Source organism: Bubalus bubalis, chromosome 23 (assembly GCF_019923935.1).
Source record: "Bubalus bubalis isolate 160015118507 breed Murrah chromosome 23, NDDB_SH_1, whole genome shotgun sequence".
Classification (NCBI taxonomy): Eukaryota; Metazoa; Chordata; class Mammalia; order Artiodactyla; family Bovidae; genus Bubalus; species Bubalus bubalis.
In genome coordinates this window covers 41,801,207-41,819,499 of record NC_059179.1, presented here as the reverse complement: position 1 = coordinate 41,819,499, position 18,293 = coordinate 41,801,207, and the positions used below count along the sequence as shown (strand labels likewise).

General features: G+C 44.0%; 1 protein-coding gene across 1 annotated transcript; it reads left to right on the top strand.

Annotated features, from left to right (window-relative positions):
• Positions 1-2,623: 2,623 nt before the first annotated feature.
• NSMCE4A (NSE4 homolog A, SMC5-SMC6 complex component) lies at positions 2,624-16,548 on the top strand. Its single transcript, XM_025273845.2, has 11 exons — positions 2,624-3,005; positions 3,732-3,809; positions 6,405-6,535; positions 8,713-8,864; positions 10,892-10,991; positions 11,741-11,831; positions 12,714-12,808; positions 14,377-14,425; positions 15,302-15,387; positions 15,478-15,564; positions 16,434-16,548. The coding sequence occupies exons 1-10, from the start codon at positions 2,714-2,716 to the stop codon at positions 15,550-15,552; spliced, it is 1,149 nt and encodes a 382-aa protein (XP_025129630.1). The 5' UTR covers positions 2,624-2,713; the 3' UTR covers positions 15,553-15,564; positions 16,434-16,548.
• Positions 16,549-18,293: the final 1,745 nt, after the last annotated feature.

The window sequence follows — 18,293 nt, the reverse complement described above, 5'->3', positions numbered from 1 at the left end:
ATGACCTGCTTGGTTTGTTGCATGTGTGGCCCATTAATACACATCAAAAGCTGTTGAACTCAATGAAATACTACAGGGATTTTTGTCTTGAGTATAGAGGGAATTTCCACTTGGAAATAATGCTAGGTATTCATTTCAGTTCCAATGCACTGAGCTGCAAGTAGCAACGACAAAACAATTAACAATGGCCTAAACCACAGGATGGAGAAGGCAATGGCACCCCACTCCAGTACTCTCGCCTGAAAAATCCCATGGACGGAGGAGCCTGGTGGGCTGCAGTCCATGGGGTCGCACAGAGTCGGACACGACTGAAGCGACTTAGCAAACTACAGGATATTTGTGGCTTACAGGGGGCTTCCCTGGTGGCTTAGAGTGTAAAGAATCTGCCTGAGATGCTGGAGATTTGGGTTCAATCCCTAGGTGAGGAAGATCCCTTGGAGAAGGCACCCCACTACCGTATTCTTGCCTGGAGAATTCCATGGACAGAGGAGCCTGGTGGGCTACAGTCCACAGGGTTCCAAAGAGTCAGACACGACTGAGCATCTAACACTTTGACTTAACAAGGAGTCTGGAGGTAGGCAGACTCCCAGACACTCAGCAATTCCGTCACGTCTATGTCCATCCTTGCCCTCCAGTGTTCCCAGTATTCTGGTCTTTTCTCATGCTTGTCCTCTCGTCAGTAGTAGATAGATGGTTGCCATCATGCCAGACTCCATTTCCTCATGCCAGCATCACAAAGAAGAGTGAGGATGGCAATAAAGACTTTCTTTTCTGCAGGCTTTGTGAGTGATCCAAATGTGAATCTGCCTCCCATATCACTGTCCAGAACAGAATCACGTCCTATCCCTAGCCCGATCTTCGGGGAATGGGGATGGTATTACCATGATTCATTTCAGAGCATGCTGCTGCTGCTGCTGCTAAGTCACTTCAGTAGTGTCTGACTCTGTGCGACCCCATAGACGGCAGCCCACCAGGCTCCCCCGTCCCTGGGATTCTCCAGGCAAGAACACTGGAGTGGGTTGCCATTTCCTTCTCCAGTGCGTGAAAGTGAAAAGTGAAAGTGAAGTCGCTCAGTTGTGTCCGACCCTCAGCGACCCCATGGACTGCAGCCTACCAGGCTCCTCCATCCATGGGATTTTCCAGGCAAGAGTACTGGAGTGGGGTGCCATTGCCTTCTCCGATTTCAGGGCATACCTTTCCTGAAATCCAGGTTAAGCAGGAGTGAGGTGTGATATATGCTGCAAAGAATAGTGCTTACCTCAAACTGAGTACATCTGATTCACAACATGGTATTTTTGTAGACTTGGGTAGTAACTCAACTGACATTGTTCCTTTGAAAAAAATGGGTTCTCAGCACCAAAAAGAACTCTTGAGAAACATTTGCAATACGATCCAAAATACACGGGAGATTCATATACTTATCTTTAAAACTATATTAATATAATTTCATCGTTTTTAGACCCATTTAAAAGTATTTTAGAATCTTTCAGCTTGAGGACCAAATGTGAACATAAACTGTCGAGGTGTAGATATTTTAAAACGATGGTTAACAGAGTTTACTCCAAGAAAATCAAGGAACCTTGTCAATTTTCTGTTTGTTCAGTTGTTCTGTCCTCAAAAAAGGTGGGATTGGGACTTCCCTGGTGGTCCAGTGGTTAAGAATTCATCTGCTAATGCAGGGGACACAGGTTCCATCCCTGGTCTGGGAGGATCCCACATAGCACAGGGCAACTAAACCCCTGTGCCACAACTGAGCCCAGAAATCTATAACCTATGCTCTCAACAAGAGAAGCCAAGGCAATGAGAAGACCAAGAACCATGACTAGTGATAAGCCCCCCCACTGGTGGCAACTAGAGAAAACCTGCCCACCCAGCAACAAGGACCCAGTGCAGTCAAAAATAAACTCAGACGGTAAAGAATCTGCCTGCAATGCAGGAAATGAGGGTTAGGAAGATTCCCTGGAGAAGGGAATGGCAACCCACTCCAGTATTCTTGCCTGGAGAATTCCATGGACAGAGGAGCCTGGTAGGCTACTGGAGTCAATGGAGTCCCAAACAGTTGGACAGGACTGAGTGACTAACATTTTTTCACTGTCCAAAAAAAAAAAAAAAAGTGGAGGGGGGATTACCAGCTATTCATAAACTCCATTGGGTCCCGGCCATAATGGCTCAAGGAACTAAGGTCACAGATAGTGAGTGGCAGAATCTCATCTCGTCTCCATATCCAGCGCGCATCCTGCTTAACTGCAGGAGCCTTGATCAACAAACACGGTCTGCGTGTCCGTGACCTGGCAATGTCCCAGATATTTCTGTCTGGAGTTTGGAATGAATTTCCACCTGGAAGAATGCTAAATATTTGTTTTAAGGGTGTGGCTGGGTCCGGGAGAGCCAGGGAGACCCCGGGGAAGGTGAAAGTCTAATGGGGGTGGGCACAGAGGACCAGACCACGAAGATTCTAAGCACCTAAAGTGGTATCCAATGTCAGGGGCGCGCAAGGTCAGGGGCCTGAGCCGCCCGGTGCCCGCCTGGCGGCGCTGTAACCACTGCACCCCCGGCCTCGGCCCCTGCCGCCGGCCTCCAGCCACAGGCGTCGCTGTGCGCTCGCTCCGGCAAGGGAGCCGCGTTCCGCGGGGAGCAGGAGCTCAGTTGTGCAGGGCTTTCAGTTTCTGGCGCGAACTTCCGCCGTTCCAAAGTTGCAGGGAGGCTTGGCGCGATGTCCGGGGACAGCAGCGGCCGCCGGCCCGAGGGCCGGGGCCGGGGCCGCGACCCGCACCGGGATCGCACCCGCTCCCGCTCCCGCTCGCGGTCCCCGCTGTCGCCCAGCTCCCGCCGCGGCGCCGCGCCCGAGCGCAGGGAGGCCCCAGAGCGCCCGGGCTTGGAGGATACCGAGCCGTCGGATTCCGGGGACGAGATGATAGACCCGGCGAGCTTGGAGGAGGAGACTGACCCCAGCCTCTGCCGCCAGATCCGCCATCAGTACCGCGCGCTTATCAACTCGGTCCAACGTAAGGCAGGGGCGCGAGGCGGGAACCTAGCGCAGGCCCTGCGCGGCCCGGCTGGTTCGTGGAGCCCGGGACCAGCCCCGCGCCGCCCGGCCGCGCCCGGGTTCGGGGTTTTCGAGGCGCTCGCGCATCTGTCGTGCGGATCGCAATGCACGACCTTGGCGGGGGCGCGCGAGTGCCCCAGGGTGGGGACCGCCCGAGTCCCCCGGGGGGGGGGGGGTTCCGCGCCCGAGGCTGGGCGCGGTCTGGAAGCGGGGGAGAGGAGGCACGAGGAGCCGGGGCGCATTTTCTTACATCCAGCGATTCCCCGCCGGCAGTCGCCCGCCCGCGGCAGCTGCCAAAAAATGCAAATTCTCCAGCGCACCCTGGACCTACCTATTCTGACTCTGGGTGGCTCGGCTCTGCAAGATCTGTCTTGCAGAGTTGGAGAACCCTTCTGTTAAGAGCGTTCCTCAGAGGCTGCAGAAGGCGTGGAAGCTCATGGGTGAAGGTTAGGGGGAGCCAAGTGGGTCCCCTTTCCAAGTTCATTCTGCTAAAGGGGTAGTCATCTTTTCTGTTAGGCCGTTTTGGTTAAAGAAATACAGCTTGAAAATAACTCCACCAGGGAGCGGGGGTGGGGTTGGGGCTGGGGGCTGGGACTTGGCTCTCCAGCTGCAGCTGGTTACTCTGTCAATGACTTGTTAGCCTATGATGAGCACCTTTCCCAAAGCTTGTATTTTTTTAAAATAGAAAACCGGGAGGATATATTGAATGCCAGCGACAAGTTAACAGAGGTCCTTGAAGAGGCCAACACTCTCTTTAATGGAGGTAATTCATTATTTTATGAAAGGAAGCTTTCTGTGATCATATATTTTAGGGTAATTTTAATTAGTTTTGCATGAGAACCGAATGCTTGACACCAAACAACCGCCACTTATAAGAGTACTTTACTAGGTTTGGAACCTTTTTCCTTATAAGAGTGCTTTACTAGGTTTGGAACCTTTTTCCTTGTAGCACCACTACTGTGATTGTGCACTTAGCAGGTTCTATGCACTCCTTCCCCGCTGGATCAGTGGTTAAAGCGTCTGCCCGCAATGCGGGAGACCTGGGTTCGATCCCTGGGTCAGGGAAGATCCCCTGGAGAAGGAAATGGCAACCCACTCCAGTATTCTTGCCTGGAGAATCCCATGGACGGAGGAGCCTGGTGGGCTACAGTCCACGGGGTCGCAAAGAGTCGGACGCGACTGAGCGACTTCACTTTCACTTTCACAAGTACAAGCAGGTAGTAAGAGCTTCACATGAAATTTGGGGTGGGGTTGGGGAGCAGCAGCCAGTTTTAACAAGCGCCCCAAGTGATTCTGTTGCTTGTTCAAGTTTGAGAACTTCCTGTGTATTATGTTTCTACTGTATCTGTTGCTTGTTCAAGTTTGAGAACTTCCTGTGTATTATGTTTCTACTGTATTGACTGCTGAGAACTTTTATGTCTTGTCTTTCTACTCTATTGACTACCCAGGATGCATTGGATGTATTAAAGAAAGAACTGAGCTGGCTTCTGACATCCTGTTTCTTTTCCTGCCTTCCTCCCGACCTCCCCGTCCCTAAGCTCCTTGCTCTTGGTCCACCTAACATAACCCAGTGGGGATGGCTGTGTCTACAGGTGGCCCTGTTGGTCTCCAGTGAGGGGAGGGGCCTGAGAAAGAGAAGAATCTCAGCACTGAACTTTAGCATTGTAGGGGGTGAAGGGGGCTCTGAAATAAAAGCTTGGTTTGAATGAAAAGCAGCAGCAGTGTTAGTGCTAAGAGTGGTCTCTGTGTTTGAAGACAGGACAGGTCAGGCAGCCCCTGATGGTGTGGGCACCGGGTCACAGAGCCCGGGGACAAGTCCTCAGACTACTTTTCCCTCCTGGCCTTTCTCTAAATTCTGTGGGAGCAGAAGAGGAGAGTGCAGACCCACCCAGGTGAAGAAGTCAACAGAGCTGGCCGCTGCCTGGACACCACCACTCCACATGTTCTCTGAGAACCAGAACATTTCTTTCTTTGCACCTGGTGCAACCCCTCCTCCACTCTCTCTAGCTTTTTCTTCTCTTCTGAGCTTGGAACCCCCTGCCCAGGCTCTCTCTTCAGGGTTGCTCTTGACCCCTTGTCCCCTATTATTCACCCACTGCTGAAAAGTTGTTGATTAACAGATCATTTCCTGCTTGGCCAATTCCACTATGCTAGCTGGGTCGCCTTTTTAAGGCACAGTTACTCAACCGGGCCCTAGGAGACAGTCAGCCAACAAAGAATTCTGCATCCTCCATATATACAGATTGGATGTTCTGTAACTCTTCAGAGGCTTGAATCCATCCGTGGGAGATGGGCACTTTTCTCACAGCTTTCGTGGCAGTGATGGGCCGGTAGCGGGGAGGGGAGGTCTAGAACAGCCCAGGAACTGGTCCCTAGCTTTTGCCTCTTGTCTCTCATTCATTGTCATGTTCATAGTAATTCTCCTGAAATAAAACTGGGGAGAAAATTATGCATATGAATACAAAACTTGGAGTCAGTGCGTTCATCAGCCTGAGGAGTGTTTGGGCAATCAGAAATTCAAATGAAGTGGCCTTGAGGAGCAAGCCAGGGAGAGGCATTTGTGTGTTTGAACTCTGCCTGCCTGGTTTGTCTCTTGGCTGCTTTTTCAGTTCGCCTTTGCTGGTGTTCCTGGAGCATGGTTCCACACTGCCTGTTCCCTTTCAGGGTCTGGTCAAACCGATTCCCCTCAGTCCTGCTGTGTCTTCTTCTAATGAACACTCACCCCCATCTCCCCAGACCTCATCCTGTTTCCTGGCCCCGTTTCCTTCTTGTCTCTTTTTATTTAAATCCTTTCTTGTCTGTAGCTTATCATAAATGTTAAAAGATGAACCTTTTTGGATCATCCCTCCTTGGAGGTCATGGCCCTGCTGCCTGTAGGCTGTTCATTTGGTGGGACCTGTGCTGCCAGGCAGAGTTTGCGTCTCCCGCTACCTGCCCAGCACGGAACTTCACCTGAAGCTCCCTGACAACTTACCTGTTACCGGTCTTGGCCACGCCCAACCACAGCGCCTTACACACCGTGGGCATTCAGCTTGGCTTCCATCGTCAACACAGGTGTTAATAGTGCCTGGATGGGTTACTGGAGTCCGAGGGAACAGCTGGTGTTAGACATGACGGAGGTTTTTGTTAAACTGCAGTTAATGAAGAGATTTTTATTCAGTTCCCTGAAGCAGGAACAGTGTAGTAGAGAGAGCTGGCTTTTTAGGTGAGCTGAGCAGGGGAACCTGTTTTTACACAGAGATGAGTGTGTTTGAGATTTTTTTTTTTTCTTTTGGTCCAATGGGAAATGGGGAGTAAGTACAGTTGGAAGTTTTGGGAAAATGCCTGTGGATAAGCATGTTCCTTCTTTTTCGAATAGTGTCCCGAGCAAGAGAAGCAGTCCTAGATGCCCACTTTCTTGTTCTGGCTTCAGATTTGGGCAAAGAGAAGGCAAAGCAGCTGCGTTCTGACCTGAACTCGTTTGATATGTTACGATACGTGGAAACTCTAGTAAGTTCAAAGCTACAGAATCGTAATAAAAAATGTTTCATCTGTCACATAGTGTATGATTATCCACTTTGCTTATATCCATATGCAGATGGTTTTCACTTATTTACCCTTTTGTTTGGGCCTGAGATTCCTCCAGAGAGATCTTACCAGATTAAACACATGACAATCGAACAATGGTGGAATCTAGATTGGGAGTTTAGAGCAGTTTGAAAATCTCCTAGCCTTCTAAGACTCAGGGTGCTATGTTTATTTCAAATGGCCAGTTTTTCCCTCACTCACTTGTCAGTTCGTGAGTTCATTCTCAGTGACCCGGGACCTTTGTCCTAGGCTGGGCAGAAGCCCACATGCAGGCAAAGTACAGCTGGATATGAGTTACATCTGGTGGAGGGGCATGTTTTGATTTGTCTTTGAGAATATTCCAGAACCATACGCGTATGGTTGGGGTTCTGCTTTTGTTTTTTGTTGTTTTATTCAACTGTCTTTGCCTCTTAATGATTGGATGGTGGTTACCTGAAATTTTGAAACTTTTGCTTGATGAATTTTTTGCCCCCAAAAAGCACAATGAGATGAACTTTGTATTTTACTTTTTTTTTCTTCATCTTGGTTTTACTTTGAGCCAATCTCTGTCCTAGCATTTCTGTTAGGACATTGACTTTCTGTTTGTTAAAAGGTTATTAAAATGATTTAGTACCATAAGACCCGAAAAGATAAATTATTTTGTAAAGGCATGAGGCAGATGAGGTTTTTGATGTTTTCAAAACCTTAGGTTTTTAAAAAAATTTAACAACAAAAAAATTTAACTTAAATTTTAAACCTTAAATTTTTCTTTTTTTAAAACTTGAAGTGTAGTGCATTTTGGAAAATGTTCAATAAAGTTGACTATATATTGGGTAATCTTTTTAAAAATTACTTTTATTTATCAGGGTGAGCTTTGTACTTTAAATTCCGTAAGTCTTAAAGCGGTTCATGCAGACCCCCAATTTAATAGCTGTCTAGACTCTGGCGGGAGGATTTTTTCAAGTATTACACCAAATATAAGGACTATAAAGAAAAAATTGGTAGATTTGACCAGATAAAAACTGAAATGTCTTCCTCCAAGTGTGCAGTGGTAGAATGGTTGGCACGAGAATGGAACAGTGCTGACTGTGTCTCTCTGACTGGGTTCTGGCAGCCTCTCTCTTCTTCAAAGCTTAACTGCCTTTAAAGGGTTAAGCTCTCTGAGGGCTTTTTGATTACTGTTTATATATGGTATTGCTGTTTTTTTTTTTTAATTTTATTTTTTGGTATTGCTGTTTTAATTTGATAACTTCTAGGCATTTCATAATTTTATAATGTAATAAAAATGTACTTTCATAAAAGCAAATTTAATATACTTTCTGCAAGATAGCTTGAGATAAGAGAATTATTAGACTTCCGCCAACTCTTCCCAGGAAGTCACCTTTAAGATGAGTGAATCTCCCTTACGCTAGGTGCTGCTCCCTGGAAAACCTAATCTGCAAGCTAATCAGGGGTCTCCAGGAGGTTGGCTGGAAATGAAAATTGAAAGCCAGCTAAACTTCCATGTTCTATCCCAGATCGTTTGCTTAGGGATGTGATTTTCTATTTTTATGCTAATTCAGCATTGCTGATAGTTATAAAAATGTGTTGTGTGAGATCAGGCCCAGCGGGCTAAGTTCTGGTTTGCCCGCCCCTCGGCCTGCAGGGGGCTAGAGCAGGGTTTCTCAGCCTGGGCACTAAGTGCATTTTGGGCTGGTTGAGTCTTTGTTTCCTTGGGGGCACCTGCTGTAGGATGCTGAGCACTATCCTGGCTTCTACCCACTAAATGCCCTCTACGGCATTTAGTAACACAGCCCTCCCTGCCATCCACCCAGTTGTGACGATCAAAAGTGTCTCTATATAGAATGCCTGGGGGGGTTAAAATTGCTCCGGTTGAGACTCGTTGGTCTGGATCATCTCACTTTCTCACCAAAAAGTCCTGAGTACCTTGAAGAATAGTTTCTGCCAAAAAGAAGGTGCCTTTGAAAACAGGAAATTTGTAATAAGAAATTGAGCCAATATGTTAGGACACTGAAAACAGACTTTGCCTCTGGCCCTTTGTGTAGTGATAGAGATAATTGAGTGCCCTGAATGTCTGCTCGTGGCTTAACTGGGGTTTCTGTTTCCCTTCGTTTTTGTAGCTGACTCATATGGGTGTAAATCCGCTAGAAGCTGAAGAACTCATCCGTGATGAAGACAGTTCTGATTTGGAATTCATAGTCTATGACTCCTGGAAAATATCAGGCAAAACAGCAGAAAACACCTTTAATAAAACCCATACATTCCACTTTCTGTAAGATTATTTTGAAAATCTGACAGACCAGCCATTTGTAAACCTTAAATTGTATTTTATTGTAGGGACAACAATTATTTGGTATTGTAGAGGAGACAGTCATGATGCCATTGCTTGGAGACTTTCTAAAGTTTGATTTAAAAGCCCATAATATCTTGTGGATGGATCCTCATCCAGCTTAACTGGAGCAGGAAAGGCCATGGGCTGGCATCTCCTTATCAGGGCACTCTGCTGGCACCTTTGCTTTCTAGCATGGGAGACTTTAGGTCTGTGACATAATGTCTGGCTTTATCATCTTTAAAAGTCTTTATTACGTAGGAGGATGATACCTCCTATGAAAGGTATCTTAAGAGTCTACCAATATATGTAAAGTGCCATTTATAATATATAATTCCCTGTCAGATGATCGCTGTCCTATATTTGAAGACTAGTTGAGTCACTGTCACATAAACTGCCCAGTTCATCTTTTTTTGGATGCAGCTTTGATTTTGAAAAGCTTTTGTTTATACTCAAATGGAATTGGTTTCTGTCTTAATTTCCTAGCTCAGTCTTATGAAGAGGCTAAGAACAACTCTTACTGGTTCTTTTGTAAGACAGCCTTTAAAATAACCAGTAGATAATTTCTCCAGGGCAACCACTCAAGTGGTTTCTTCCTTAAGTGGTTAGCTTAGGACATTTGTCTATTCTGAGTGCCCTTCTAAACCTCCTGAGATTGGTAGTGCTTCAGAAGGCTTTGGAGATGTAGATTTAGTAAGTCTGTGGTGCAGGGCCAGGCATCTGGGTTTTCTTCTTATTTCCTGAGGCATCTGTTTTTAACAAGACTTCCTTTAATTCAAGTGCCCAGAATCACTGTATATTACAGCAAAAAGATCAAACTTCTTTATTATAGGAAAAGTCTAAATCTTTTTTTTTTTTTTTTTTTGCTGTTGAATTAGGCTCCACCATAAATGCAGGATCTAAAGATAGCCTTTTGGGAATTCCCTTGTGGTCCAGTGGTTAGGACTCTAAGCTCTCACTGGTGAGGGTGTGGGTTCAATCCCTGGTCGGGGAACTAAGATCCCCCAAGCCTCGAGGCATGTCCAAAAGAAATAGAAAGAAAGATAGCCTTGGGTTATATAACTTCGACCCTTTGTCATCATCTAGCCCAATTTGCGGCTAGTGATTTACTTACAACTTTGCAGCCTTGTACTTGCTGTTGCCTTGGCCTGCAGTGACCTTTCCCCCATGTTTTCTTTCCATCTGGTAAGGTTTGCTTGGGCTTCTCGGTTGACCCTAGTGGTAAAGAAGCCGTCTGCTGATGCAGGAGATGTAAGAGACTCGGGTTCCATCCCTGGGTCTGGAAGATCCCCTGGAGGAGGGTACCGCAACCCACTCCAGTATTCTTGCCTGGGGAATCCCATGGGCTGCAAAGAGTAGACATGACTGAAGCAGCTTAGCGCCCACATAGGATCTCTACTGTATGCTTTGATTCCCTCCAGTGCAGAGACCACAGAGGACTGCGTTCTCTGGGCCCTGGTTGTTTCTGCCTGCTGGTCTGTTGCTGTAGGGTTTTGGGAGGTGGAGGGAGTCCAAAAAGGGAAAGGAATCCCATGGCCTCTGCCTTACCTGTTATCTCGTAAGACAGTGTGTTCTGGAGTCCCAGGCAGTGGGGCTCTGCTCTGGCACCCCCAGACCAAAAGGCCCAGTGGGGCTATTCATCCCCGTCCCCCACACACGTTCGTCCTTCTCCTGATCTCTGAAGCTGGCTCTGCGAAACAGACAACAGGCTAGCTGGGAGGACCACAGAGGGCATATTGATTGACTTACTATTGAGAGTAAATACAAAGGTATTGGGGAGGAATCTGGTTGAATTCTTTGAGAAACACAGAAGGAGCAGAAAGGCTGCCACAAACCCGACAGTCTTGGTCCGATGTCACTCATACACCACGGATGCCTGGGCTGAATTTGAGGATGCTGTGGGAACTGCTTTCAGTTAGTGAAATTAGTTTGTTTTAAAAACAAAGACATGAAAGCATATCTTTCATTAGGTTGGGTTCAATACAAGGAGAGTGCCCTGTGCCAAAGCCACGAATTGAACGTCCAAGAAAAGTTCGTATGATAGAAGAGCAGCAGGCAATGCCTGCCCAGGTTTGTTTGTTCAAATGTTGCTTTTTTAAAACGCTTAATTTAAAATAGCCATTAGTATCATATACCTGTAATTTGGCTGTCTTTTCTCAGGGTTTGGGTCTGGAGTCAGGTTCTGTCACTTAAAAAGTAACCATTTAATGTTTGAATCATTTTTGAGGTGTTTAAGTATTTAAACATTTTATTGGATGGACCACTTGTCTTAGTTCTTAACCCACTTCTGTAGGATGGATTAGTTCTCCCAAAACAGGTTTCTTAACTTCGGCACTGTCGGCATTGGGGCTGGATAATTCTTTGCTGTGAGAGGCTCTCCTGTGCATTGTAGGATGTTTAGCAGCATCCTTGGCCTCTTCCCAGTAGATGCTAACAGCCTCCTCTCATGTTCCCCCCTCCCGTCCCAAGTATGACAACCAAGTGTTAGAAAATGTCTCATCGTGGGGGCGGGGGGCGGGGTGGCGCTGCAGAAAAATCACTCCCAGGTGAGAACCATTGCCCCTTTTATAATTTGCTATTTTACATTCAACCTGAAAATGATGGATTTGGTCATGTTACTCCTCTCTCAGATAATTCATATGAAAATGTTACTAAAGCTAGGAAAATCTTTTTTAACTATCAATTTTAAGACAGGAATAAAAACTGTTAGAAATCCTAAGTAAACGATATTTAGAGGAGTTTGGCCGGGGGAGAGAGCAGAAAAGGTTAACAGGCAGGCAAGTAGGTCAGTCTGCTTGATAACAGCTTTATGTTTTCAGTTAAAAAGAATGGAAGAATCTCATCAAGAAGCAACAGAAAAAGAAGTGGAAAGAATCTTGGGATTGTTGCAAACATACTTTCAAGAAGATCGTAAGTACGATACCAAGCTCAAAATGGAGCAACCTGTGTTTGTCAGTTAGGCCTGTGTCACTTGCAATGAGAAGCTATTTTTATTTAAGAGGCAAATATGTAATGCTTGAATCATTTTGATTTTTCTTGACATGTATTTTATGAGACTTCTCTAGAAATCCCATGAGAACATTGGTGAAGGAAATTCTCATTTTTATTTTTCAAAGACGGGATATTTTTTCTGTTACAAAATAATACATGCCAAACACATGAGAAAAGTAAAAAGCCAAGTACCTGTTCTACCTGACCTCACTCCCTCGAGGTCTCCACTTACAAAATGTGCTGTGTGTATTTTCAGACTTTCTCATGTCTATGTCAGTCATAATAAATATGCAACTAAGTAGTTGGGATTTTTTGTTGTTGGTGATGGTGGTGTTTTTGCTTTTTTCAAAGCAAAATAATATACACATCTTTCTGCAAGATGACTTGTCCATTTGGACATTTTCCCATATTGGTACATGCAGATCCTGCTTACTCTTCTCAGTGATTCCCATTGGGTGACTTTATCATACATTTAACAAATCCTCTATTAGTGGACAAGTTCTTTATAGCATTTTTCTCTTGTATAAACTGCTGGAGTGAAAAATCTGGGCACACCACTTTGTGCACGTGTGCTAATATTTCTGTAGGATGGCTTTTTAAAGGAGGATTGCCGGGGAAGTGGGCATGCAGATTTTTAATAGATATACCAGATTGTCCTCCAGCGGGGTTGTATTGATTTCCATCCCAAAACAGGATGAATGCCCACTTCCTTTCTTTGGTTAACACTAGAGAATATTAGTCTTAATTGATGAGCAAAAGTAATTTTTCCTCTGTTGAAGAATTTTTTCCTTTTGTCTTTAGCTGATACTCCGATGTCCTTCTTTGACTTTGTGGTTGATCCACATTCTTTCCCCCGGACAGTGGAAAACATCTTTCATGTTTCTTTTATTATAAGGGTAAGATTTAAGATTATTTCTCTGTTTTTCTTTGCTTTTAAAAGAGTAAATAATAACAGGTATAGATGAGAGGTGGCTAAGGAATTTGTACTGACCAGTATGTGTTTTAGACCCATTGTAGCAATGGCACCCCACTCCAGTACTCTTGCCTGGAAAATCCCATGGACAGAGGAGCCTGGTGGGTTGTAGTCCATGGGTTTGCTGAAGGTCGGACATGACTGAGCGACTTCACTTTCACTTTTCACTTAAATGCATTGGAGAAGGAAGTGGCAACCCACTCCAGTGTTCTTGCCTGGAGAATCCCAGGGACGGGGGAGCCTGGTGGGCTGCCGTCTATGGGGTCGCACAGAGTCAGACACGACTGAAGTGACTTAGCAGCAGCAGCAGAACACTGACGAGTCACAGGCCAAAGAAACCAGCTAAAAAATTAAGTGCTTGCTTTTACATTTTAGACATTTTTGGAGCTTACAGATTAGGTAACTATGTGATATACATGTTAAATTTCCCAAATTTGTTAGTTGTTATGTAAGAAAATACCCTTGTTTTCAAGAAATATATGAAGTTGTAGGGAAAAGGGCTTCCCAGGTGGCACAGTGGTAAAGAATTTGCCAGCCAGTTCAGGAGATGCAAGAGATGCAGATTTGATCCCTGGTTTGGAAGATCCCCTGGAGAAGGAAATGGCAAAACACACCAGTATTCTTGCCTGGAGAATTCTATGGGCAGAGAAGCCAGTCCATGGGGTTGCAAAGAGTCGGACTCAACTGAGTGACTACACTTTCACTTTCAGAGAGAGAAAGCAGTAATATAAATATGGCAAAACACGAACAGTTGGAGACCCTGGGTAAAGAATGTATGGGAGGTCTTTGCAGTAGTCTTGTAACTCTTAAGTCTGAAGTAATTTCAAAACAGATGGTTTAGGAGGAAAAAAAAAGAAAAATTCTCAGAAGTGTACCTTGAGAATTTTCTCTAGGCTGTCTTCAGTCTTATGTCCGGTTGCAATCCTGGACTTCTAAGATTAATATGATTTTAACAAAATAGAATCTTGTGTTGACAAAAGTGGTTTTTTTTTGGACAAAAGTGTTTTTTCAGAAATGATCACTAAAGCATATTCGGTCAACGGTCAGTGATAGTATTATGCATCATAAAATGTGTTGTATTCAGGAACTCCCTGACAGTCCAAAGGTTAGGACTCCTCGCTCTCACTGCTGAAGGGCCTGGGTTCAGTCCCTGGTGGGAGACCTAAAATCCCACCAGCTGCATGGCTCAGCCAAAAAATAATCATAATAATAAAATGTGGAATACTCAAAAAGTATGAATCAGTCAAAGAGCCAAGATGGTTGTAGTTTTATTTAAGAGATCTTGGGGATGAGGTTGTGCCTGGGTAAGCAAGCTGATTAGAACCTGAAAGATACCCCATGTAGAGGGAGATGTTAGAGAAGGCTTGTCTGTATACTCTCCATACTATTGTTATGGTATATTTTGATTGTCTAAGGTTTAGAATTTTCTGAGTAATTTTTTCATCCAATGCCTGAAGGTTTTGAATCTAAATTTTAGTCTTTGTGTTACAGGATGGTTTTGCAAGAATAAGACTTGACCGAGACCGACTGCCAGTAATAGGTAAATGATTCTATGTCCAGAAAAGTTAGTTTTAAAGAAAATGCATTTGTTACTGGAGGGTGTGAAATGTATTTTATTAAATGTAAATTGAGTTTTTATTTTAGGCGACAAACTTTTACAATGTCTTCCTCAACTAATTGAAAATACTGAAAACTTGATCATAGTTTAAAACTGATGGATTCAGTTCTGTCATTGATTCAATATCTACTGCTGTGAAGAATAACAAGAAATGATGTAGTTTCCCTTCAATTTTAATTTAGAAAGTCTGTAATTACAGTTATTTTTGTAGTTTCCTTCTATTTTATCCCTAATGCCAGCTCTTCCTCTCCAGAATCTTTTTTTTTTTTTCTCATTTTTTTGCCTCTTTTATATACACGTTTCATTTAAATATCTCTCACAGTTAGAAAACTGATGTCAAAAAAGAACATTGCTATACAATTTACAAATGTCAGTAAATATTAAAGAGCATGGTTAATACAGAGAGAATCTTAATTTTGTTGAATGATTCACATTCTCCATTACTCTTTGCCTTCTAAGGCCTACTGTACAGAATGAAGTGTTTTCATTGCATTTACCGGTTCCTTTAAAAAGTTCTTACTTTCATACTGGACACACTAGACCTTAGCTCTCTGTTTGGTTCATAGATATGCAGAGTTTTTCAAATGATTGGAATGTGTTATTTTACCATATGTATTTTTTTTTTTTAATGGAAGCAAGCGGGGTTACTTTCTATTGTAATAATACAACACTAATGCATGAATTCCTAATAAGGATATAATATTCTAAGCATCTGCTTGGTACAGGTGTCTTTCCTCTTATTCATTGGTTTCTGTTCAGATTACCTCTTCTGATTTGAAAACTTTGCCTCTCAAACAGAGCCTGTTAATATTAATGAAGAAAGTGGAGGAAACACTCAAATTAGGAATCAAGCAATTATAGCTTTGAGTTATCGAGACTGGGAGGTAAAACCCTGCATGTTACCCCAGGCAGTTTTTTTCCAAGAATTCCTTTGCTGTAAACTCAGTGCCCACATGCTCTCTGTTCTCTACCAGGAGATTGTGAGGACCTTTGAGATCTCAGAGCCTGTGATTACTTCAAGTCAGAGCCAGCAGAGGCTAAGTGCTTGACACCAGCTGAAGGTAACATTTCCCATGGGACAGCTGCATGTATTTATCATAGTTTCTGTCTCACTTTTTCATCTGGTGAAATTTGGATTTTGCTTCCCTCTAGTGCCCCATTCTTAAAATTGTGTGTAACTGGTGAGAAGGGCAGAACACGACCCAGTGGTTGCAAGTTCCCACCTTTGGATTGATTACTTTGGTCGTCTTAAGATGTGCAGTTGAAAGAGAGCAGAGATTATTCTTGGTTTGGCACTCTCCCCACCCCCACAACAAATGGATAAATGAGATAATGGAATATTGAATCCTCCCATCAGTTTTGTTCACTGTCCCATTAGCTTTGCTTACTTTATGCAGACAAAGTAGAAAAGGAAAATTAAGGTAGAACTACCTTGGAATGATGTTGGTAATAGGCATTTCTGAAACCTGTGTTTTGCTTATGAAATAATTCTCCATTTTTATAAAGGAGATGGGGAAGGGAATCTTAGAAATGACCTGGTATTCTGTACTGCACACAGCTGTGGGTGGGGATCAGGAGATGGGATCCTGTTGGCTCTGCCCCTTTAAAATGTTAGGCAAGTCAGTCTTACTCTGCTTGGTTTTCCTTCTGTATAGATCCGTAAAGTGGGGTTCTGAGTTATAGTTAAAGTTAAAATTAGCTTTTCAGTACTTAGTGTAAACTCTCAATATATGCTTCAATTATTTGAGCTTTTGTTCCAAGGTAATTGAAGGAAAGAGGAGAACTGACATTAGATCTATACTGTGGGTTTACTTGGGCCCTCCTCCCTGAGGAGGAGCTGGTTGGTAGATTTCCTTTATGCATCTTAAATGAACTTTTGATTTACCATTTATAAACTGTTAACCAGCTATTTCCCTCCTTTGTTTTTTAGGACTCAAGTGGATGCTGAAATCCAAAAAGGAAAGCAGCATGTATTGTATATATTGTATGATGAAACATTTTTAAAGACAGATTGTTTTTAATAAAATGTAGCTTTTGATAGTTAAGGAATTTGTCATGTTTGTCTTGGATTAAAGGAAATTCATTGCCATATGCACAAATAATTGCAGTTATTCTGTATTTTCTGTTCTTGGGAGAGTTTCTGCTTTATCTAGCCCTATCCCATTGAAAGTTTTAGTTAGGTTGTTAATGGCTTAAAGATCATTATGGTTCTCTGTGCATCTTCTTTAGCTGTAAAGTTAGCCAGTCAGGTCAACACTTATTAGGTTGTACCATATGAAATTGTTTTCGTAGGTAAGATACAGTCAAATATCAGCAATTTTATGTGCTTCAGCCTGTGATTTACACACAAGGAACTGTTCAATCCTCTTTCAAGCCAAGCCAGACCACTTTTTGGGGCAACGCCAACTCTGGATTCATCTTAGCAGTAGTCCTCTCTGCACCTGAGGGCTGCTGACTACCACAGAGAAAAGCTGTGCAGCTTCGGGTCAAGGGATGCTGCTCCCATGGGTGCTGGGCCGTCAGGTCCGTCCTTGATGTTCTTTCTGAGTCCTAATTGGTTCCTCTTCCCGCCCTTCTCCACCCGTCCTTTCTCACTCCTTCCCTCTCATGTCAGAGGTAGAGTTGTCTCATCTGCAGAGGTTTTGGTCTCCTGTGTCCCCATCCCCGGTCTCTGCTGTGAGTCATCCCTTCTCCAGACCCAGCACTTGCCCTTCAACCCTGTTTATCTCTCGTCTTCAAAAAATTGCTGTGACCCTTCTCAAGTTACCTCCTTTTAAAGTAGCAATCACTTGCTGTCTCCTCATGAGTGCTCCCACTGCGCTGTGGGGCACCTCCTTTCCCACCATCCTGAAAGGCTCACTGTTGGTGATGCTTCCAAAACTGTTAAATCCAGTCGATAAATACTAGGCATTTGACACTTGAAAACTTTACTTTCTGAAAACTGTACATCCTTTTACTTGGTCCTCTCCCTGGTTCCCCTTCCACCAGTTTAGGAATCTCATGATTTGTAGTTCATCTGTATCCTGAACATTCCCCCAAGTTTCTTGGACTAAACTTCTCTGAAAAGCCACAGATGCACATAACCAGTGGCTTGCTGAACAGCATGTGGGCCTGTTTTAAACATATGTGTAAAACAGCTCCCAAAGCAAAGGAGAAAAGGAAAGATATATGCATCTGAATGCAGGGTTCCAAAGAATAGCAAGGAGAGATAGAAAGCCTTCCTCAGCAATCAATGCTAAGAAATGGAGGAAAAAATAGAATGGGAAAAACGAGATCTCTTCAAGAAAATTAGATACCAAGGGAACATTTCATGTAAAGATGGGCTCATTAAAGGACAGAAATGGTATGGACCTAACAGAAGCAGAAGATATTAAGAAGAGGTGGCAAGAATACACAGAACTGTACAAAAAAGATGACCCAGATAATCATGATGGTGTGATCACTCACCTAGAGCCAGACATCCTGGAATGTAGAGTCAAGTGGGCCTTAGGAAGCATCACTACAAACAAAGCTAGTGGAGGTGATGGAATTCCAGTTGAGCTATTTTAAATCCTGAAAGATGATGCTGTGAAAGTGCTGCACTCAATATGCCAGCAAATTTGGAAAACTCAGCAGTGGCCACAAGCCTGGAAAAGGTCAGTTTTCATTCCAATTCCAAAGAAAGGCAATGCCAAAGAATGCTCAAACTACAGCACAATTGCACTCATCTCACACTCTAGCAAAGAAATGCTCAAAATTCTCCAAGCCAGGCTTCAGCAATATGTGAACCATGAACTTCCAGATGTTCAAG

What these genes read in the sequence shown, in the direction of transcription:
- NSMCE4A (XM_025273845.2), top strand. Translation starts at nt 2,714, where the DNA reads ATGTCCGGGGACAGCAGCGGCCGCCGGCCCGAGGGCCGGGGCCGGGGC. An exon ending in AGACCGACTGCCAGTAATAG is followed by an intron (nt 14,426 to 15,301) that starts GTAAATGATTCT and finishes CCTCTCAAACAG; the next exon opens with AGCCTGTTAATATTAATGAA. An exon ending in TGAGTTATCGAGACTGGGAG is followed by an intron (nt 15,388 to 15,477) that starts GTAAAACCCTGC and finishes GTTCTCTACCAG; the next exon opens with GAGATTGTGAGGACCTTTGA.